Source organism: Fukomys damarensis, unplaced genomic scaffold, assembly GCF_012274545.1.
Source record: "Fukomys damarensis isolate Sample0158 unplaced genomic scaffold, DMR_v1.0_HiC HiC_scaffold_23, whole genome shotgun sequence".
Taxonomy (NCBI): domain Eukaryota; kingdom Metazoa; phylum Chordata; class Mammalia; order Rodentia; family Bathyergidae; genus Fukomys; species Fukomys damarensis.
Window position 1 is genome coordinate 8669404 of NW_022900935.1, and position 23250 is coordinate 8692653.

A 23250-nucleotide genomic window follows, 5' to 3' on the forward strand; every position below is an offset into this window, starting at 1 on the left:
AGTCTTTTTTTTTTTTTTTTTTTTTCGTTGCTGGGACTGAACCGAGGGGTGTTCTACCATGGAACTATGTCCCAGTCTTTAAAAATATTTTTTTTGAGACAATGTCTCACTGAGTTGCCTGGGCTGCCCTCAAACTTCCAATCCTTCTGCCTCAGCCTCCCGAGTAGCTGGGATTACAGATGTGTACCACTGCCCCTAGCTAAATTCAGAGACTTTGAAAGCAGCGTCTGCCAAAGGGGACAGTAAGATCAGGAGTGTGTCTTCTTTGGGAAGATGCTGGGGACCTGACTAGTGCTTAGATGGATGTGCTTAGAGCTCTGGCAGCATCCTCAGTGGGTACAAACTGGGTGTTTTGGTGGGTGACATGGTGCTTTGAGGTTTAATGTAAATTCTTGTTATTTGTTTTCTCAGTCTTTCAAAAGTGCCATGAAACCAGTCTAGCAAGCAAGCAAGCAGGGCAGAGGGAGAATGCTCAGGCATGAGGCCATTATTTTGGAGCAAAGATTGCTCCGGAAGGCCACTCCAAGGGGAGTGACGTTTGAGCAGAGACCCAGATGAGTAAGTGAGCTACAGGCAGAATAAACAGCAAAGCAAGAGCAAAGCCTGGAGGAAGAAATATTTTGAGTGTGTTCCAGGAATGACAAGGAAGCCAGCGGGTGGAGGTGTAGTACGTGAGGGAGGAGAGTGGAAAGGATCAAATGCAAAAGGTGGGTTGGGGCCAGGCTTCACTGGGCCTTGCTGGACATGTTGAAGAATTTGACCTTCACTCTCCAAGTGCGATGGGGAGTCAGAGGAGAGTTTTGAGGAGACTGATAATGTCCAGCTCTACGTTTTAGGAAGTTCGTTCTGGCTACTTGGGTATGTTACAGAAGCAAGCACATTCGGGCTACACTTTGAAGAGGGGAGTTCTGTGAATGTGAGCTCGGAGGCAGGGAGCTCACTTGGGCCAGATGGTGATGGCTTGGTTGGAATGGTGAGACCTGTCCAGCGATATGTTAGGAATGTCGATTTTTCCATGGTGCAGGATGTAGAAGGTCAAGGACAGGAAGAGTCCAGCATGATTCAGATAGTCAGTCTGAGCCTCTGGACACCGTTACTGAGAAAGGTGGGCTGGAGGGAAAGATCTGAGGGCACCTCTAGAGTTTGTATTTGAACGTGTTTGGTTGGAGGGGCCGGCAGACATCCAGGAAGCTGTGTGGAGTAGGCAGATGGACAGGTGAGCTGGAGCGATACTCTCTTACCTCTAAGGACAAAGGTTATTGTAGTAAGGGGTGGAGGCAAGGTTAAGAGTAATTTTTTCCCTGTTTGTATTTATAAGAAAATGTATTTAAAATGTATGCTTGTCATTACTCAAGCAACCTACATTCATTCTAAAAATTATTAGGGAATAGTACATTTTTAAAAAGCCACGTCACATAATTTTTCCACCCAGAGATAAGCGCTGCCAACTTCTGGTACCTAGATTTAAACACTGGGATCACATTGCCCTTGAAGCTTTATCATCTTCTTTTTTTACTGAACCTATTGTGAACTGGACAGTTTATAGATCTGCAGCCACTGACGTGGCAAGGAAAGTGTTGAGGAAAAGAATTTTAGAAATGCCCAGTAGGAAGCCCTGTCTCAGCCGACTGCTACCGAAGGCTGAGGGCAACTGAGAAGGATTCCTATCAAGGGCCAGAGTGAAGGCCCAGGAGGGTCTGGGTGCTGCCCTTCCTGGAGGAGGGCGCTGGATGAGATGACCTCAAGGAGGGGCCGTTCCTTCTCTGAGCCTTGTATCATCTGTGGTCCCCACCCAAGGTGGCCTAGCTGCTGCCGTTGCTGTGGCTACTGAGTGAATCTGAGGAGCAGGTGCTCTGCTCCCTGAGCCTTATGGCTTTGCTGACTCCACTCTTGGCTACAACTGGCGAAGGAAGTCTCCTCACTTCTTCATCGAAAGCCTTTTATCAATGTCTGCACACTACTACCTCTTCAATCCAGGGATGTTTGCTGGGATGCAGCCCTAGGTCTTGTCTTCTCAGGAGATATAAATGGGCCAGGGAAGAGCCATGCCCCACACCTGGTTTTCCTCCAGGAGCCCCATCTTACAAATAAAGAGCCTGGCTCAGAGAAAGTAGGTGACTTTCCTAGGGCCGCACACACAAGCCCCATCCCCAAGCTAGGTCTTTTGACCTCAGCCCATATCCCACGTGAAATCTGAACACAAATAAGGTTGTGGAGAAAGTGACTTGGACCACACGAAGGAATCAAACCCTGGCTGGCAGGGGGAGTTTGAAGAGAGAATATGGGGGCGCACAGAGGCTCTGCAGAGCCAGTGGCATCGTCTGTGCAGGGGTGAAGGGTGCACAGAGTTCACGTGATGAGTTGTTAGGCGGTAGTGGCACAGAGGGAGGGAGGCTGTGGGGAAGGCCAGTGGATCCGTCCATGAGAGATGCATTTCCGGAGATGCCCATTCCCTGCCCGTCTCTTCCAGTGCTCAGCATGGCCGTGGTGGAAGATCACCCCTTGGCGTCCAGCCCCCCCCTGCTGCCCCTGTGGCACGTGCAGCTCATGTCCTTTCATCCTTCCTCCCTCACGTGTCCCTGCCCACAGCTTTCCCCTCCTCCCTTCCACCGGAGAGCTGGGAGCCCTTTCCTGAGTCTCAGCCCCATCCTAGAGATACGTGGGTGACCTTGGGTGAGTCTTTTCCTTTTCTTGGCCTCAGTTTCTTTGGGTGCGCCATGGAGGATGAGAGTGCTGGGTGAGTTAAGCTCTAAAGTTCCTCACATTTCTAAATGACTGGTGTTTTGGGCCATGTGGTAGCTTCCCACCACCCAGGGGAGTTGCAGCCTGAAGCACCCAGTCCCTCATTGCCTGATTCCCCTTCCTCTGCATCCTTCCTTCCCTGACCCCCTTTCCTTTGGTAGATGTCTTGCTATTGAATCCCAGACAGCCCCTGAAGGCAGGGGTAGTTATCCCCATTCTGCAGATGAGGCCACGCTCCTGCCACCTTGGGGTGCACAGGAATGGTGGTCCTAGCCTCAGCCACTGACTCTCTCAAGACAGCCTTAAAACCAAACCAGATACTGAGGCCACCATTTGCAGGTGGCTGATCTTTGCGGAACATTAAGCCTGTGTGTCCCCATTGGCAGCTGGACAAACTGCCACTCACAGCTGAGTGAGTGCCCACCTCTCTGGGCTGCAGCTGTACTAGGGCACCCCACTGAGAGGGTCACGAAGTAACCGAATGCAACAGCTAGGAGCTTGGGGGCTGCTGCTTCTGGTGTCAGCACTGAGCCATGGCTCCAGGGAGCTCAGGTTCAGATTCTGCTTTGCACAGTTTTCTCCAGATAATGCTTCCCTCCTCCTGTCTTCATAGCTCCCTGTCAGACGCTCCTCAGCTACCCAGTTCTCCCAGCCGTCTAACCCTCTCCTTTGTGCTACAACTGCAGATTTTTGCTGGTCTTCAGCTGCCTGGTGCTGTCTGTGCTTTCCACTATCCAGGAGCACCAGGAATTTGCCAACGAGTGTCTTCTCATCTTGGTGAGTGCTGGGAGGCCCAATTCGAGGAGGGTGTGAGAGCTAGTGCCTTCGGGCGGAGGGTGGGGTGGAGTGAAGCTTCTCAGACTTTGGATCAGAAGCAGATGAAATGGCCAGGGGTGGTGGTGGCACATGCCTGTAATCCCAGAACTCTGGGAAGCTGAGGCAGGAGAATTTCAAATTCAGGCCCAGCCCGAGCCATTTAGTGACTTGGTGAGGCCCTGTCTCAACATAAAAAAATAAAAGATTGGGGATACAGCTCACTGACAAGGTCCTGGATTCTATCCTCAATACTGTTAAAACAAGTGTGTAGGGGGGGTTGTTGTGCTGTGGTGTTCCTCAAACTGGCTGTCTCTATCTGGGCATCATCCCCCACTTTATAGCTGGAGTAAGAGGAACGCTTTGCCTCTGTGTGAGGTCTTAATGATGGGCCAGGTATAGACAGGGTAGGTAGGTTCCACCCTTTCTCAGGACAAAACTGCTAACTCCTCAAGAAAAAACATTAAACAGAAGCCCTTGGAGGTAGGTGCTGATGGACGGCCACCCTTTAAGTCACTCAGGGCTCTGGGGTCTGGCATGGCTAAGAGGAGGTGGGCAGGTTGATGAGCAGAAAAGTCGGGGAAATTTATGGGGGCAGGAAGTAGAAGGCAGACTGGCTTCTGTTTTGTTTTGGTTTTGGTACTGGGGATCGAACTCAGGCTCTTGCACTTTTGAGGCAGGCAGAGTAACCACTGAGCCAAATCTCCAGCCCTGTTTTGTTTTTTGAGATGAGATCTCGCTCTGTAATTCAGACTGGCCTTGAACTCACTATGTAGCCCAGGCTGGCCTCGAACCCAAGGCAGTCCTCCCGCCTCAGCCCCCAAAGTCTTCCGATCTCAGGTATGAGCTACCAGGCCCAGCCAGATGGGCTTTTAATCTCTTTAGAGAGTGTGAAAAAGGTCATCTCCCTTCTGGAATCCTCCTAAGTCCTTCCTGGTGTAGGAACTTCCAGGAGAGGTCTGCGGAGGTGCTGCCCTCCAAACCCAGGGACTCTGGCAGGACTGTGTTCTGACCTGCGTCCTGGTCCCAGAGGGTTGTGATCAGAACTCAGGCCCCTTTGTCTCACAGGAATTCGTGATGATTGTGGTCTTTGGCCTGGAGTACATCATCCGCATCTGGTCTGCTGGCTGCTGCTGCCGCTATCGAGGATGGCAGGGCCGCTTCCGCTTCGCCAGAAAACCCTTCTGTGTCATCGGTATAAGGCTGACTCCTGACCCCAAGCCCCTGGGTTGATCGCTTGACCCCACCCCTGACCCCCGACTCTGGCTACTGACCAGACTCGGAGACCTTACCAGTTCTTCGTGCCCCTCCCCCCACGGCCCCAGGAACCCCGACCCTGGGTCCTGGAGAGGAGTGGGCTGGTGACCTCTCTCCACCCTCACCCTGCCCTGCAGACTTCATCGTGTTCGTGGCCTCGGTGGCCGTCATAGCCGCCGGCACACAGGGCAACATCTTTGCCACATCTGCGTTGCGCAGCATGCGCTTCCTGCAGATTCTGCGCATGGTGCGCATGGACCGGCGAGGCGGCACCTGGAAACTGCTGGGCTCGGTGAGTGGGCTGGTGACCTCTCTCCACCCTCACCCTGCCCTGCAGACTTCATCGTGTTCGTGGCCTCGGTGGCCGTCATAGCCGCCGGCACACAGGGCAACATCTTTGCCACATCTGCGTTGCGCAGCATGCGCTTCCTGCAGATTCTGCGCATGGTGCGCATGGACCGGCGAGGCGGCACCTGGAAACTGCTGGGCTCGGTGTGCTACGCGCACACCCCCGAGCTTCTGGGTTTGGGAGCACACGGCCAAGTAGGGAGCTGGGGTGTGGGCTGGGATCAGATGCAGGGACCAGGTTGAATCCTGAAAGTGGGGCCGATGGCGAACAAGATGGGCCCGGTGGTGAGATCTGAACCTGAAACCTGTCTGGTCAAGGGCAGGTCCAGGAGTCCCGGTGATTCGAGAAGGCGGGGAGGGTTTCCTTGATGTGGGGAGCTGAAAAAGACGAGCTGAGCCACCGCCGGGGGACTGGGGAGAGGGTACGTTTATCTTCGAGAGAGTGGCCCAGAAGGCAAGGTCCTCAGGCCCCTCCATCTGTCCCCCCCACCCTCTCAGGAGCTGATCACCGCCTGGTACATCGGGTTCCTGGTGCTCATCTTCGCCTCCTTCCTCGTCTACCTGGCCGAGAAGGACGCCAACTCCGACTTTTCCTCCTACGCCGACTCGCTGTGGTGGGGGACGGTGCGTGGAGGGTCTGCAGGGCTGCCGTTCTCCTTGGGACTCTCCTGGGAGACTTTCCGAGATATCTCCGCTATGACCCCGACTCAGGGTTGAGCGGCTTGTCCCTGTGTTCTTGAACTAGAGTTGGGACTTCCTGTGACCAACCCCTGTCCCTGTCCCCCGACCTGCTCTGATGGGCTTGTTTGTGCCCCCTTTTAGCCCCTCGCCCAAGGCCATTCTCCTGACCAGCAGTGGAGGAGAATCCATTTATGCCCCTACAGCCCTCATGACAAGAGCTTGTGACCGACCCCCGTGGGCGACCATGGTGGGTGGGGCCAAGGGAGGTTTCCCTGTGATCAGTCTCCTGCCTGCCTGAGCCCCCCAAGTTCTCATGGGTGGTCCGCATGACCAGTCCTGTGGGTAACCCATTTGTATCCTCAGATTACACTGACGACCATTGGCTATGGTGACAAGACACCACACACATGGCTGGGCAGGGTCTTGGCTGCCGGCTTCGCCTTACTGGGCATTTCCTTCTTTGCCCTGCCTGCTGTGAGTTCCCCTCCGCTGGGTTGGTGGGGGAGGCTAGGAGCAGGACTTGCTCATTTTCTGTCAAAAATTTGCTTGTGCAGCCCGGAGCACCTCAGCTGGGCAGGGATGGGGACATTCTTGCAGCCTGCTGTGGCTCCCCTTCCCATGTTGCTCCAATCATGCCGTCCCCCTAGGGCATCCTTGGCTCTGGCTTTGCCCTGAAGGTCCAGGAACAGCACCGGCAGAAGCACTTTGAGAAGCGGAGGATGCCAGCAGCCAACCTCATCCAGGTACACAGTGCCCTGGAGGCCCTTGGCACAGGGTGGTGTAATAGACCTGGTGTATAAACCCCTGTGTCCCTGCTGTAGTTGCTCACCCCTGTGTGCAGCCTCACAACTTGCGACTGCACTTGGTCACATGCCAAATCACAGAGCTGAGTTGCTGTCCAGTATTTCAGAAACTTTCCCCTTTATCATATGTCCATTTTGGGGCACACCAGAGCCATTCTGTTGCCAGCTCTGGCCTCAGCTCTCCATGGGCTGGGATGGAGCAGAGGCTGGACAGGAGGGCCCAGATGCTGGTGGAGGTCCAGCTCTGATGCCCCTCAGCTGCAGCTGTCAGTCAGCCTGCTGCGCTCCAGGCACCTTCATTGAGTCATGAATTCCCCAGGATGGTATAGGACTAAGCCTTTAGGGACACTAACATGTACTGGCCAGGTGGGAAAGGAGCCGGTCAAGAGACAGAAAAGGAGCAGCCAGAGGAGGGGATGGAATGCCAAGAGCTTGTGGTCTCAGCTTCCCTCAGTGTGATGAGTGATCTGAGTGGCTGTGGGATGAGGCCAGGGCTCTGGTTTTCTGTGACCCTGTAGTAGATCTTGACTTCTCCCTAGTCTGGGGTGTGTGCAGAACCCTGTGCAGGAAATGGGTTGGGGAAACTGGCACCGCTTCTGCCTGTTCCCCACACACTACTTTCTCACCCACCAGCTCAAGCCTGACTCAGTCGCTCCTTATCTGTCCTCCCCAGGGTGGAACCCCCATCCTATCCCTGCTATCTCCAGCCACCAGCCCAGCCCTTTCTTCTTAGTGTCCCTTGGGGCACAATGGCCACTGTCCCCTAGGAGCTGGCCTTCTGAGGGGCATTGTAGGGACAAGCGGCTGGCACCATCCATGCCTAGAGACAGCTGGTATTGTGGTACCCATAATTAACGAGACAGCTCTGGCAGCTGCTCCCCAGCCCATGCCAGGGACCTAGGCAAGCAGGAAGTAAAAATATTTCTGTCTTAGGAAGGCGCCTGGCTGGTGAGGTCAGCGGTGGCAGCCCCTTAAGGACAAGAGGTACCCAAAGAAGGGGGGCATGCAGGGCCCAGTTCTGCTTTTTCCTGCCTAGCAGCTTCTAGATCTCCTTGCCCTGGCTGATCACACTACTCAAAGTCCCTACTTGGCTCTTCTCCTTATCTGGAGGAGAGGGACAGTCCTTCCTTCATCTGACCTTCATTCCTCCTGCTGCAGAGAAAGCCTTGTAAGTCCATGGATACTGAGGAGTTGGTGGGGGATGCTCTTTCTTCCCTTGCTCAGTCCTTGGTAGTCCCATGGGAAGTGACCGGCAGCTGGGAGCAGTGGAGTGGAATTTCTTTTTTTTTTTTTTGTAATGGTATTGGGATTTAACCCAGGGCCTGCATACTGAACTCCATCCTCAGCTCTTTTTAAATTTTCTTATTTTGAGACAGGGTCTCACTAAGTCTCTAAGTTGCCCAGACTGGGCTCAAATTTGAGATCTTCCGGCCTCAGCCTCTCAGAGTGCTAGGATCATGGGCATGTGCCACTGTGCTAGGCTGGAGAATAATTCAGTTACATTCACTTCCCAAACACTTGCAGCACACTGTACAGTGCCACACACTGTACTTAGCATTGAAGATATAGCAGTGACCAAGACACAGCTTGTAGTCCAGAGGAAGAAGGCATTAATCAACCACAATGAATAGATACTCATCAGATGTGATAAAGGAACTACCAGAAAGGCTCAATAGGGGAGCCTGGCATTACGTGCCCACTGCATACCAGGCACTGAGCTTGGCATTGGACCATGCTCTGTCCAGTCAGTTCTACAGGGGTTCTGAAGCCTTACGCGTAAGGGGCAGAGCTGGGCTTGTAACCTACATTTGCCTGATGACAAAACCCCAGCTCTTATCCCCGGGCTCCAAGGCCCTGGTTCTGGTGGGATTATGTGTCACCTTGGGGGAGTCACTTCTTTCTAGGCTTTGACTGACCCTCCTGAGGGCTATGGAGTTGGAACTGGCTTCTTACTCTGCATAACTCTTAGCTGGCCAGGAACAGGGTTCCTTCAGGGGCAGAGGGCTGGTGGGGGTGCCGGGAGGACTCACTGAGGCCCCCTCTTCCCCACATTCCCCACACCCGCAGGCTGCCTGGCGCCTGTACTCCACTGATACGAGCCGGGCCTACCTGACCGCCACCTGGTACTACTATGACAGTATCCTCCCATCCTTCAGGTAGGTCATGCTGGCGGTGGGAGTGGGTGGGGGGGCTGGCAGTGATGCTGCTTGAGTGCAAGTGGCTGGGTCTCAGCCCTGGAGGGTGGGAAGGGGCGATGGCTCCCAAGGGAGCATCCTGGGCTAGCTCTGCAGTCCTGCATAACTCAAGAGCTTGGGGGGTCCTCCCCACTCTGCTGTGGATACTGGACATGGCACATTGATGCAGCTCTGCCCCATAGCTGAGCCCTGGCTCCTGTAGTGTTGGCATTTCAATGCTGGCCCATAGGTGGCGCCACCCAGGGCAGTGGCACAGCCAGCTCATCTCCCACTTGGTCTGGAGTGGGGCAGAGTGTTAGCCCTTAGCAGCCTGACTTATTGCAGCTGTTTGGAGAGTATGGAATGGCGGGCGAGTGTGCTAGGGCTGCTGTGTGACTAACGATGTGCCCCCTGGTACTGTGCCAAGCAGCTGCTTTAGCACTCGGACGTAGGTCTGCCCCACTGGCCTAGGCTGGGCTAAGGCTGTGTGGAGCTGCTCCATGCAGGAGCTTATTAATAGTATCACCAGGGTGCATGTGGCCAGGTACCTGGCCAGGCCCTGGGGCAGGAATGAAGACCACAGAGCTGGCTTAGTCCCACGGGCAGGCAGCACAGAGTGCGGCTGGGTTAGGCTGCTGTGCTCAGCGCTTCTGTGAGCCTTTTCTACCTCATTAGTTCTCCAAGAGCAGCTGTTGCGTGATCCCGTTCCCCCACACCTGGCCCCTCCCTATCCTCCACATCCCTAAGGACTTCCCAGGGGATGAGCAGGACAGGGGGCCAGGGAAGGGGCCTCCTGGCATCACCTACCCCATCTCCCCACCTGGCTGAGGCGAGCTCCCACCTCAGAGACAAGGATAGTGGCTAGAGGGGAAGAAGCCTCCTTTTCCAGAGCTGCCCTAAGTGCTCTCGGCCAGGCAGAGCCGTGGGACAGGGGTAGGCTGTTAGTGGTTGATGTGGGAGACGGTGTTCTGGGTCCCCTGGTAAGAGGGATAGAGCCTGGTCTGGGTTCACTGGGCCTTCTACTCCCTGGATCTCAGTTTTCTCATCCCTGCAATGGGAAGTCAGGCAGCAGAGAGGGGTTATGGCCGTAAGAGGCCTGGGGAGTTAGGGAGCAGCTACGACCCCAGATCCAGCGGCAAGGGTGAAACACCAGGGGAGGGAACCTGGGCCAGCCACCCTTATCAAGTCTCCATCCTCAGCCTCAGTCCCCTTTCGGAGAGGGAGGCTAAGGAACGTAGAGCTACTGCTGGCCTTCTGCTACGCACAGCTCTGTGTCCAGGCAGCTGGCTTGAGAGCAATCGGCTGGATCTCAGCTCTTACTTGCCACCTTGTGTGGGTACTCTTGAGTTGTGCCCAGCCAGTACAACCATCCTTGGCATCCTGAGGATTTCCCAGGAACTGAGTGTAGAAAGCAGGGGAGAGAGCCCTTTTCCCACCCAGCACCCAGCACCCAACACCCATTTGCTCTGGCCAGGGGTGTTTGTGAGCACCCTTAGAGAGGCAGGACCCGGCAGGATGTGAGCTCAGGAGCTCTGTGCCCACTGGGTGAGCGGGTGGTGCCCCAGCCTTGCCTGTGGTTGACAGCGCCCTCTCCTGCAGAGAGCTGGCCCTCTTGTTTGAGCACGTGCAACGGGCCCGCAATGGGGGCCTACGGCCCCTGGAGGTGCGGCGGGCGCCAGTACCCGACGGAGCGCCCTCCCGCTACCCGCCCGTTGCTACCTGCCACCGGCCGGGCAGCGCTTCCTTCTGCCCTGGGGAAAGGTAGGGGCCCCCTGGGGCCACCACCTCCTCTTGCTTCTCCTCTTCTTCCATTCTGTGTCTCATCCTCTCTCAGACCTGCCTCCAGCCACTGCGTGGGTGTCTGGGCCTGTTTCGGGGACTCCCACACTTGTCACAAGGCCTGGGTGGTTGTTATTGGATGTCCAGACAGGTACAGACTGAGGGCCTACCTGGAGAGGCCAGGCTGGACTCGCCTTTGTGTCGCCTGGGACTCTGAGGGCCTGAGCGGGGAGATGTCCACCTCATCCTTTCCTGTCACCTCCTCCATTCACGCCATTGTACTCTTTCTCTCTCTGTTTCCACGTCCCCCTCACTCCTCCATCCCTGCACCCACATCCCTCCCGGGAAGCTGGAGAGAGGAGGAGGCCACTGGCCACAGGTGCTTACGGCTCAGGTAATCGTGGGCATCATTTTGGGCGTGAGGGCAGGGAACCCCCTTCCCTGGCATGTTGCTCCGGGAGGGGCCTGACACTGCACTTGCCTCTCGGGACCTGGATGCCAGCTGGAAAAAGAGCTCCGTGACTGAGACCGCTGTAGGATGCACTAAATCCAGCCAGCGACTAGTGCTTTTGTTTTGTGCAATCCTTGTCCACAGCCTTACTAACCCCTGAGGGGCCTCTGGGAAGTCCCTTTTCTTCCTTATTGACGATCTTCCCTGACCATCTCTTTCCCCTTGACCTTGTCTCTCCTGGAGCTTTTGCATCTTGAAAGAACCAGGAAAGAACAATGTTGCTCCCAATAAATATTCATAAATGGAGGAAATCCAGGCGTATTGGATAAAAGAAGCCCATCTACTCACAGGATGGGGCACAGTGGCTGCTTCTGTGGAGGTGTAGCTTTGAGGTCAAGGGTTCAGTTCCTCCATCCTTTCCTTGTCCTTTGCCCTTCTCTTTGTTTTGCCTCATCTTCACACATCATCATGGAACCAGCCAGGTAGATGTCTGGGCCTTGAGCCTCAGGCCCAGGGAACAAGGGATCAGGGAAGATGTGAGCCCCTTAGTGATCCAGAGGAGGTGTGGTGGAATCTTGCTTCTGCCACCTGATGCTGTGTGTCCTTGAGAAAAGCAAGTCACTCTGTTCCTGGCAGAAAATCCACCATGATCAGGGCCTCTGGACTTGGAGTTTCTGGGCTGAAGACGTCTGGAGAATGGGGTGATGGGGGCGTTTTGGTGTAGAGGTTGCATCCCTTCCCTGTACTCAGTGAGGGTACTTTGGGGCCAAGGGCTGAACAAGGAAGGAGTGGGTAGTGAAGGAGAGCTTCTCCAGGTCTGGAGCTGGAGGGGAGGGAGGTATAAGCAGCCAGGCCAGGCTAGGAGCTTCCTCGAAAAGTCTATGGTGTGGCGGATTCTTTCTCTGCCTGAAACTCCTCATTATCCCATTCCTGCCACATCGCTGTTTGTAGGCAGAAATTCAGAAGTTTTTGCATTCCAGAAACCTGCCAAGGACCTAAGCATTGGCTCTCTGTAGCTTCCAGTTTGCTCTCAGCTCACCTGGACTGAATAAGAAGGCACTGGGAATGGAGATCCTGTACCACCTTCCTGGCTTTTCTGGGCCTCCGAGCCCCCAGGAGCCCAGGAACAAATTACTGCCGAGGGCTCGGCCCTCACCAACTCCCAGTTTATGTCTGTCTGCCCTGGAGTGTCTGTGTGTCTGGGATCCACGATGATAGTGGTGGAGTGTCCCTTCTTCCCAAGAATTCCAGAGATCAGTCACCAGGCTCAGGCCAACTGGCCATAGCCTTAATCTTGGCGTTCCATGCCGTATGGGGTGGGTATTTCAGTCATGATATCCAAATATACACAGACATACACGTACCTGGTTTGCCACATCCACAGTGGTACTTGGGGACAGACCCAAGCTGATCATGTTGAGCTGTACGAGGAAGTAGAGCTCCAAGGAGCAAGACTTTCTAGGGAATGGCATTCCCAGGACCAGCACCTGGCCTCAGAGTTCTGCAGTAAGTTTCTCTAAGTGTGGACTCCTGACTACCTGCATCAGCATTCCATGGAGCATGTGTTCAAAATGTGTATGCTGGCCCTGACCATAAGCCTGAAGAGTCAGACTGTGGAAAGATGCCTAGAATTCTGCACATGTATCATGTTCCCAGGAGATCCTCAGGCAGAGCTTGAGAACTACTGTCTTTTGAGGATGAGGCTGGAGGGTGACTTGGGTGGGGGTCCTTCTCTCCCACCAGCCACAGGAGGCCGGCCCCATCCTGGCAGCTCCCCATGCTCTCCAAACCTGCCTTCTCGTCACTAACCTCTGTTCGTGTCTTGTTCTCAACTTTCCAGCCAGATGTTTAGTAATAAACGGAGTTTCTTTCGGATCCACGCCAGCTGGAGACCGAGGTACCCCCTTGCCTCCTCCTCCTGTCCCCACTCCTCCTTGATCCCCCCAATTTGGGGGCTGGAGAGGGGGACAGGATGGGCCAAGAACAAGGTGCATGTGCCTGCCGCCTGCCTTCTGCCTTGGGGCCCTGACGAGCCCCTTGTCTTCCTGGGGATGCCTCTGCCAGATCTGGGGCATGTGTCCAGTGTGCTGGAAGGGACACCTGTAGGAGACCTGGGGATGTGTGCTGGCTCTGCCGCTAACCCCTGTGTGACCTTGGCCAAATTACTTTCCTTCTTTGACCTCAGTTTGCCCTCTGTGAAATGAGCAGATTGAACTAGAGGCTCTCTGAGGGTCCTTCCCACTCTGACTTGTGCTGGGCCTTGGGTTTAGCTTCCTGTCACTCCACTGTCCATCTGGGAACCCCACAGATACCCAAAGGGCTAGGCCTGGCAACTCCTTTACCAGCTCCAGAGTGCCAGCCCTTTTAGCTGTGTCACTACATTCAGTGGTGTGTGCTCTGTGCCAGGCTCTGCTTTTTACCCTGGGGACCAAGTTATGAATAAAACACGGTCCCTGGAGAGTTGCAGAGTAGTTCAGCGCAGTGAGGGCCACAAAAGGAGGAAGCAGAGGGTCTATGGAGCCTGAGTTGGGCACCTAGAGGTAAGGTAGCCCTGAAAGGCAGGGAGCAGGAGAGCATAGCATGGCAGAAAAGCCCCTTGTTACATTGGCCAGATCTGACAGTTGGATGTCAGAGCTGAGGATGGGAGTGGGGCTGGGTCAGGAAGAATCCAGAAGCCAATATGGGCTTCATCTTGTTGGCCTTGCCTGGTGGCTTGGGTCTGTGGAGCCAGGGTTTCCCAAAGGTGCCTCTGGAGTTTTATAGTAGCAGATGAGGGATGGAGCCCCTGGTTGGCTGTATGTGTTTCTGCCAAGAGACAGTCTTTTCCAGAACATGGATTCTGGATCACAATCTAGCCGTTAATCACTAGCATTGTCCTTGGGCAAATCACGTCTCTCTGTTGTGCCTCAGTTTCCTCCAAAATGCGGATGGTTATAGGATTTGCTTCCACTAACAGCACTGTACCTTGCTCGTATAAATGCTGGCCTCATTTGATTTGGTACATTTGGCAGTTAAGATCTTACTTTAAAAAACAGCTTGGGAATCATAGCTGTAGAAAATGGAAGCACACTGAAGGGTGAAACTGAGGCTATCTGGGTCAGGCCTGCCTTTCTGCAGGGTGGTCTGTGGTACGTGGAAGGGACTGAAGAGCATGGGGCAGAGAGGCCAGCAGAGAAGTTACTTCCACAGTCCCTGCAGGGGACCATGGGCAGCCACACAGGAGTAGGCTGCCTGTCCCTGCTGTGAGCTGGTCATTGAAGTTGGAGGATGAGTCTTAGAGAAGTTCCTTGAGGATGTGAACGCAAGGGGCTGGGTCCAGCAGGGCAGCCAGAGGGCAGCCTGTGCCAGAGCTCGCTTCTCCCAGGGCGGCACAGTCAAGCCCCCGCCCCATCCTACTTCCGGGCCGTGACGGACCCATTGACCACAGTTGCTCAACTTTGGCACCACTGACATTTTGAATTGGAGAATTCTTTTTGTTAGGGGTCCATCCCGTGGATTGGCATTGCTCCTGGCCTCCACCCATTAGATGCCAGCAGTGCCCCACAGTGGGACAACCTAGAATGTCTCCAGATATTCCTAGATGTCCCCTGGTGGGCAAATTCACCCCTCATTGAGAATCACTGCCCTAGTTCCTATCCTGAGCACATGTCCTAAAAAAAGAACACAGTATCTAAGTCCAACAAACTTTCTCTCACAAGAGCTCGGTGGACCTCACAGTTATTTCTCCTCTTTCCTCATTCATACAATAGGGAATGCAGATTCAGGGGCCCCCACCCCCAAGTGGTGGGGAGGATTAGAAGCTCTAAGGCTGGCAGGCAGGGGCCTTGAATGCTCTAGGAGCCTGGGAAGGGAAAGAGCTCTTTGGTGCCCATGGTGCCAGGTTTCTTTCCATTTTCTTTGATCTTTCAGGCTCTAGAGAGGCTGATGTGAGCCATTTTCTGGGCCCTGCCCAAGGAGCTGGAATCCAGGACTGCTCCTGGGAAAACAGTGTCTTCTTGCACTAGAGAAGAGCCCAGGGCCTCTGACTGGCTGGAAAGTTACAGAATCCCACAAGCCTAGCTGGAAGCTCCCTCCACCATCACAGATTCAGAGCTGGAAAGGGACCTTTCAAGGCCTCTAGTGCAAGCCTCAGACCCCTTCCTCCAAAAGTTCTGCTCAGTCTTGTTTGCACATTTGAGGTCACCCTTTCTCCAGAACGCCTTTGGAGCCTGCTGTGCTGAGTGCAGTGAGCAGCAGTTCCAGGCCCTTGGCTGAGGTGTTAGGGCCTTCCCTAGCCTCTTCTCTTCCTGTCCTCCTCGGAGGAGTGGGGGACAGGGTCAGGGGTTGCACGGACTTGGTGGTGGGGGTGCTTGCTAGCATGAGGAGAGCCCGCAGGAATGGCTCTGCAGAGGAAAGTTTGGGAGAGCAGCCCTCAAACTTCAGTTGGAATATTTGGGATGTGTCAAGGGGATCCTGGGCCAGCAAAGAGCATGCTGGATTGTGGGAGCAATCCCTGTCCTTCCCTTCTGATATTCTCAGGACCCCAATCCTTGACTTATAACCTCAGTCCTCTGGGCAGCAGCCCCACATCTAAGGATGGCCCTACATCCCGGCTACCTTCCTAAAGGTGCTCGTGTTTCGAGATCTCTGTAACCTCAGCACCTTGCTCTGCTGGACCTTCTGTTTCATGCCCTGGCATGGAGTGCCCCAACTCCCAGCCAACACTGAAACCAGAACTTGTCCTCTGCTCAACCCTTGATCTGAAAGTCTGACACAGCTCCTTCCTCAACTCCTACCCCATCTTAGGCCTCCTTGAAGATTGGCAGATGCTGTCCTGAGCTGGGGCCCCTAAACCTGTCTGCAGTGGCAAACTACAGCAGGGGAGGCAGCAGCAGTGCCACAGGGTATGGGGTGGATGTTTGCTCAGGTCCTTTCTACACAGCAACCAGCAACAGTATGGCTTTGAACCTCTTGGACACAGAGTCATTGTACCAAGTATTGATTAGCCAAGACCTGGGGGAACCTGAGGCCTACCCCACCTGCCTTCTTCCAAGGTTTGGGGGATACAGTGGGGATCTGGGTGCAGGAAGTGAACTCAGAACCTATGTCCAGACATACACGTGTATCACAAGCAGATAGACATGTGGGTTGAGCTAGGAGCTCAGAAGGCAGTATAGGGGTCGGTCTTTGAGGGGGATCCAAGACCATATGGGCAAGACATCAGTCCAGGTGAGCAGAACTCAGAGGAAATCACAGAAGTCCAGGTTATCAAATAGTCCCTCACTGGGAGTGTGGGCACTGGGTGTGGGCCCAGGAGCCAGAACCACAGGGCCCAGGTCCTCAGCAAGCCGTCACATTGCATGCTTCCTTGGGAACTGTCACCCAGAAGTCTGTGTGAAAGGAACCTTGCTTTGCAGTGCACCTAAATGATCACACCAAGTCCTAAATCTCTGATCTTAAAATTTGGGGTCAGAAAGCTCCAGTAGTGGTACGTGTGCACCCAGTCTCATGCACACACCCATCATTTCAACTAAGGCCCCTGTGCACAGTAGGACTGGAGGCACAGCCAGGTGAGCTCTGTCCCTCAGCACCCTGTCTGTGCCCACAGAGGTCGAGACCTCCACCCTACCCTGAACCACCCACCTGGGCCAGATGCAGATCCTTCACCCTCCTGTCTGTCTCTGACTTCCTTCCTGGGTTTCTCTTACTCCTTCTGCTCTGACATCTGTCTCCTGTGCACCCTTATCTGTCTGGGCAAGGAGGGTTGGGAGGTAGGGCTGGGAAGGGGATGTGCCCCAACTGACCCAGTTTCAGCTTCCTGTAGGAATCGGCCCCTCCCTGCACCATAACCTTTTCCCATCTCACAAAGTCTCGGCTTGGTTGGGAATCAGCACCCAGTAGTTAACCCCAAGTCCTATGTCATCTTTGTTCCTACTCACCCCGGCGCTGGCTAACTTGTTCTCTCCCCAACCTGTCCTGCCCTGCCAGCAGCCGGATGGGCATCAAAGACCGCATCCGCATGAGCAGCTCCCAGCGGCGGACCGGTCCTTCCAAGCAGCACCTGGCACCCCCACCAGTGCCCACCTCCCCAAGCAGTGAGCAGGTGGGTGAGGCCACCAGCCCCACAAAGGTACAGAAGAGCTGGAGCTTCAACGACCGTACCCGCTTCCGGGCCTCTCTCAGACTCAAACCGCGCACCTCTGCTGAAGGTGAGCCCCAGGAGGCCTGGGGCCTAGGGTGGCACGGTAGCGGTGCGCAGCGGCTCTGCCCTAGGCTAGACCAGATGTACCCTAGAGCAGCTGGCCACAGGGACAGATGAGTGTGCGGCACCCTGGAGCCCCAACCTGGGCAGGTACTGAAGGGCAGCACCGGGAGGCAGAAGCTCTGGCAGGGAGGGAGGTTCTGGCCCCTTCCTGGGATTCTGCCATCCTAATGGAGGTGGGGGTTGGGAGCGGACCCTTCTGCTGCCACCACCTGGGTGATGGGGGCCATCCTTATCTTTGCAGAGGGCCCCTCAGATGAAGGACCAGAAGAGAAGAGCTATCAGTGTGAGCTCACAGTGGACGAGGTCATGCCCGCTGTGAAGACAGTCATCCGCTCCGTCAGGTGAGACAGGCACCCCCCACTCTGCCAGTCACGGCTGCTCCCCATCTGGGCCTGCCCGCGTGGCCGGACCTGGCCCAGCTCCCAGTGTGCCAGCTGCTGCCCGCCTGGAGTGCGGCTAGAGCGGGAAGGTGGCATACGGCTTCCAGCAGGGTTTGCTCCTCTGCTCCTGTCCAGAGGATTGGCTCCAGGGGCCCGTGCACGTGGCTGCCCATCCTGGTCCCCGTTCCGATACCCAGAATCCTCCCCGTTACTCCTGCTCTCCCCCTCCTCTCTCCTTCTCTCCCTCCCATCCTCTAGCTTCCGCCCGATGTCAGGTGCCTCTGTCTCCCCTTTTCCCCTCCTCTTCCATCTTCCTCTTACCCACCCCTCTTCTCCCTTTTTCTTCTTCAAGCTGGATAGATGTCTGCCTGCTTTCCTGGGGTCTCTGTCACTGCTCTCTTTCCTTGACTCTTTGTTTCTCAGTCTCAGTCTCCTTTTGCTTGTATATCTCAGACTCTGTCTTTCCTCGGTGTCTTATCCTCCATCTGTGTGTTTACACCAGGGCTTTCTTTAAAGCTGGGCTTTTTAAACTCCAGAAAGAGATGGTTTGAAATCATCGTAGTGAAACCAAGTTAATGGGGCATAGTTAGCATTTAAAACAAAACAAAAAATAGGAAATATGGAAATGCATCTCTCATATTAGAGTAAATAGTATTTGTGAAATTTTTATTTCAGTTATCTCTGTGTGTGTTCGTGTGTGTGCATATGTGTGCTGGTTTCCAGTGTAAAACGTATTTCTTATGGTAGGTCTTGGTCAGAAAAATACAGGCTGTCTCTGTGTTTCGGCAGTTAAGTGGGAGCCAGTCTCTTGAGTCCTGTAGCTATGGCCCCGGTGGAGGTCTTGGCCCCCAGCTCCTTGGCAAGGAATCCTGGCCCTGTCTCCCACTTCCAGCCTGCAGTTCTAGCTCCAGAGACCTCTGAACCTCAGGCCTTCCAGACTTCCTTTCCTCCTCAGCTCCCCTTTGTCCTCCCAGGCCCACACTCCTACCCCAGGCCTCTTCCTTTTGTTTTCCTTTCGAAATCAATCATCTGGATCCTCTCCTCAGAGTCTGGACCTCTCTTCACCCACTTTCCAAATGTCCTCTCTCCTCCCGCAACTGCCATCTGGAACACAGTGCCAGAGCTGTGACGGGTATGCTGTCCTTGGCCATTCCACAGACCCCTCACACCTAGCATGTGCCAAACCTGCTACTCCTCCTTCTGGGGTCCCCATTCACACAGTGGCACCACCATCCACCTGTCCCTGCAGCCACGGGAATCATCCTGGTCTCAGAAGCCTTTCAGTCTCACCTCCTGAGTTGCCCCAAGATGTCCCACAGCTCCACCAAATTGTTTCCCTCCAGCTCAGGACTGTCCCTTGGGGCTGATCTTCCTGCCCGTGACCCTGACCCACCAGGGCACTCTCCACACAGGTGCTCACAGAGGTCCTGCTAAAGCAGAGGGAAACGACCCTCATTCGGCCCAGCGCCCTCTCTCTGCCTGAGACTCAGGGCTCTTCACGGTCCTCTCAGCCTCCCCTTCAGTCCCGTCTTCTCTGTGTCCTCGTCGGCCCCTCCCCCTGTGACCCTCTTCCATGCTGTCCCACCACTCAGGACTGAATCTCACTCACACCTTCCTGATACACCCTATCGTGCCTGCCTGCTTCCACACAGTGGCAGTGGAATCTCGTTCACGGCACTCTTCTTGTCCTGGGACTGGGAAATGGCACTCCCAGGACTTGTCCCTGATCTCTCCAGCTGGCACCTTTCCTTCTCATGATCCCGGGCTTTCTTTCTCCATTCTTTGAACCTGGACCTTGTTACCCCATAATTATTAGCCTGTGTCCTCTTGATCTCCCATCCCAGAAGAGGCCAGGGATTGGCTCTGACTCCCCTCGGGTGCCCCAGGCCCAGCACAGCGATGCCAAGTATCCATGGAGTGAATGCAACCTCTGTTCCCACAAGCTGTTATCAGCAGGGAGTGCGCACAGATCCCCTTTGTCCCACCCAGCTAATGGACACCAGGTCTAGTCCTTGCCCTCCCAGGCTAATGTGACTGCAGATACCCACCAAACCAACCTATGGGGCTACAGGGGAAGGGGGAGCATGATAGATAGGTAGAAAGACTGGAAGACTCAGCAGAGGTCACTCGCAGTGGCCCAAGCAGGTGCCCTGATGCTGGACAAGGAGGGTAGCAAAGGGACGGAGAAGGGTTTGTAATCCCCTATCGGAAATGGATCGTCTCTGTCACCGTCTCTCTCGACAGGATTCTGAAGTTCCTGGTGGCCAAAAGGAAATTCAAGGAGACGCTGCGACCATACGACGTGAAGGACGTCATCGAGCAGTACTCGGCAGGGCACCTGGACATGCTGGGCCGGATCAAGAGCCTTCAGGCTCGGTGGGTTCCCAGCAGCCCGACCCTTGCGCTAAGTCTGAGATTCAGAGCCTGGGCACCCGTGCTCAGAGGGAGCCCTGTGCATCTCCTAGGGACCACTGTTACAGCAGGGGTTTCTTTGTGAACAGAGTCCCCAGCCTTGCGGGCCGAGGCTGAGGCCAGACCCTGTACCTGTCTTGAGGCTAAAGGAAAACTCAGCCGTACAGATCTGCACGCCTCAGGCTTTCTTTAGAATGACTGTTTCCTGGTCCTAAAATAATGGCCTAAAAGAGTTACTGACCTCCCATCTCCCAAAGGGATAAGCAAATTGTCCTTGAGGCCCACTTTATGCCTCTGGAATCCTGCTTTAAAGGAAGAATCCTTATACCAAGATCCAGGTCACCTACACATTCCCAGCTGATCCATTCATTCTCTCAAGAAATAGCCATTAGGCATTTACTACTTGCCAGACAGTGGGGATGTGGTGGAATGTAAATCTTGGTCCCCGACCTACCCAGCGGTCCTTCTAGTAGAAGGAGAGCAGATGATGAAACTAGACTGTGTCAGATGATAACAAGTGCTAAGGAGCAAATAAGGATTCGGATGTCAGGGTTTGTAATTTAAATACATGAGAAAGTGACATTTGAGAAAAAATTGAAGGAAGTGAGACAGCCAGACCTGTTGCTTTTGAAGCAAAGTATTTCCAGAGGGAACAGCAAGTGGAAAGGGCTTGAGATGGGCCACTGGCTGGAGTGCTGTGTTGGAACAGCAGGGATCCCAGTGTGACTAGACTGGAGCCAGAGAGGTAAGACATGAGGGCAGAGGGCTAAAAGCACTTAGGCTGTAGAAGGCCTTGAAGGCCACGCCACTGAAAAGACTTACATTTATCCAGGGTGGCCTGTGAGCACTGGAGGGCTTTGTGAAAAGGACTGATAAGATCTGAATTATCTTTTAAAAGGATTCCTTGGCTGCTACTGTATTGAAAACAGGCTATATGGGAGAAAGGGTGTGAGCAGGTAGACCTAGGAGGCACCTACTTTGGATGTCAGGACGGAGATGATGGAGACTTGGACCAGATACGGCTGTGGAGGTGGGACAAGTGGTCAGATTCTGGATATAGTCTTTCTCTTATGCCCTATCAGAAAATCTTGGTGATAGGCTATTAGAAAAGAGAGAAAAAATAAAGCCAAGGTTTTTGGCTCAAGCAAGAGGGAAAATGAAGCTGCCATTTATTGTCATGGAGAAAGCAAGGAGTGCAATGAGTGTCAATCAGGAGAGTTTGGGATTGGCTACATTTGTGATGCCTATCAGCCAGCCAAGAGTGTTGATCTGGCAGCCAGATATGGGAGTGTGGCGTTCCAAGGAGAGGTAGAGGATGAAGCTAAAGATTTAGCTATAGGTTCAAACCCATTTCTGAAAAGAAAAAAAATTGGTGACAGCAGGTACAGAGGGACTGAAACATGGGATTGAAGACATGACTTTGACCTAGTAAGTGAGAATAAACTGAGACAGGGGGTCCCAGAAGCCAGCCTTGATCTTGCAGTGTTTAGAGACTGTGGACACAGAAGAAGAAACGCAAGAAGTCTGAGAGAAGGAGAAGGCAGGGAAGGTGGGGAACAGCACGGAGATGGAGACCAGGGTAAGGATGTGTTTTGGAATCCAAAGGAGGAAAATGTTTACAGGAAGATGGGTGAATAGATTTGTCAAGTGTCGCTACTAGGTCTAGTAAAAGAGGACAGAGAGTGGATCATTGGATTTAGCAACATGGAGTTCAGTGGGGAGCCTGGCAAGAGCAGTTTTGTGAAACAGTGGGGGTACAAACCTGACTGGAGGAAGTTTAAAAGAGAACGGGAGAAGAATTGGAGGTTAATAAGAGCAGAAAAAGGTGAGGCCAACTCTGACCTTGCCCCCTTAGTAATTCACCGTCGCGTTTGTCTCCCCCTTTCCCAGCGCACCATTTTCCACTTCTCTGTCAGGCGGTTTTATTTTTCATGCTTGTGCAACGGAGGCTTTGCTCAGTCAGTTGTAGAACCCCTAAAGCAGGGGTTGGTCTCCCCACCCCAACTCCGCCTTCATTTGGGAGGGCAGTGGCTTTCTCCCATCAGTGCAGTCTGTCTTCCTTTTTCAGCAGGCAACAGTTCTTGTAGAAGGAAGGGGCAACAAGTACCCGGACCCTTTGACGGTTCCTTTCCCCACAGGGTGGACCAGATTGTGGGTCGGGGGCCTGGGGACCGGAAGACCCGAGAGAAGGGCGACAAAGGGCCCCCCGACGTGGAGTCGGTGGATGAAATCAGCATGATGGGGCGCGTGGTCAAGGTGGAGAAGCAGGTGAGTTCTGAATGGACTTTTGCCGGAGTGGTGGAGCTGCTTGTCGACCAAGAGGCTCAGGAGGGCCGCGGGAACAAGACGAGGGGAGAACAGCACCCCAAAGTACCCACCCGGAAGGCTCTAGCAGGACCTTGGCATCCCCTGTCCAGCCAACCTCTGCCCCGCGGATAAGCTTTGCCTCCCAGAAAGCCCGCCCTCTCCGGCTAAGGAATCCGGATGAGCTTGCCCTTTCCTGCTAAGACCGGTCTGAAGGGTGCCACGATCTCATATAAGCCCCCCAAATCCCACCTATTCAGTTGTCTGCCTTCTAGACCGTCCCAGCCAATTCCAGCTAAATGTCGGCCCAGGAACCCGTCCCAGATTCCCAGCTTCATCCTGCCCACAGGCCTGATTTTATCTTTTCTGTGGCCGCTGCGACTCCTCCCGGTTAAGCCCGGCGCAGGCCCCATCCACCAACGCGCCCCGCCCGGGCCACGCCTCCTGCCGCGCCCCTTCTGGCCAAGGCCCCGCCTCCCAGCTGCGCCCCGCCCCCAGGTGCAGTCCATCGAGCACAAGCTGGACCTGCTGTTGGGCTTCTATTCACGCTGCCTACGCTCTGGCACCTCGGCCAGCTTGGGCACCGTGCAAGTGCCGCTCTTCGACCCTGACATCACCTCGGACTACCACAGCCCTGTGGACCACGAGGACATCTCGGTCTCCGCACAGACGCTTAGCATCTCCCGCTCGGTCAGCACCAACATGGACTGAGGGACTTCTCGGGGGCTGGGCCGCTCTGGGCCAGACCCTCGGCCTTGCGCCCGGACCCGCCCACCGAGGCCTCCGGACTCCTCTCTTACTTGAACTCACTCCCTCCGGGGAGAGAGGCCACACGCAGTATTGAGCTGTCTGGGTGGGAGAG

General features: G+C 54.6%; 1 protein-coding gene across 1 annotated transcript in view; it reads left to right on the forward strand.

Annotated features, from left to right (window-relative positions):
- Kcnq4 (potassium voltage-gated channel subfamily Q member 4) overlaps positions 1 to 23244 on the forward strand; it is a 48810-nt gene extending 25566 nt beyond the window's left edge. Inside the window, exons 3-15 of the mRNA XM_010626077.1 lie at positions 3429 to 3519; positions 4624 to 4750; positions 5150 to 5318; positions 5652 to 5784; positions 6205 to 6315; positions 6489 to 6584; positions 8712 to 8800; positions 10418 to 10579; positions 17016 to 17236; positions 17534 to 17633; positions 19917 to 20048; positions 22223 to 22352; positions 22887 to 23244. Coding sequence (XP_010624379.1) covers positions 3429 to 3519; positions 4624 to 4750; positions 5150 to 5318; positions 5652 to 5784; positions 6205 to 6315; positions 6489 to 6584; positions 8712 to 8800; positions 10418 to 10579; positions 17016 to 17236; positions 17534 to 17633; positions 19917 to 20048; positions 22223 to 22352; positions 22887 to 23099 — 1774 coding nt within the window. The 3' untranslated portion in view covers positions 23100 to 23244. The remainder of the gene's footprint in view (positions 1 to 3428; positions 3520 to 4623; positions 4751 to 5149; positions 5319 to 5651; positions 5785 to 6204; positions 6316 to 6488; positions 6585 to 8711; positions 8801 to 10417; positions 10580 to 17015; positions 17237 to 17533; positions 17634 to 19916; positions 20049 to 22222; positions 22353 to 22886) is intronic.
- The last annotated feature ends 6 nt before the right edge of the window (positions 23245 to 23250 follow it).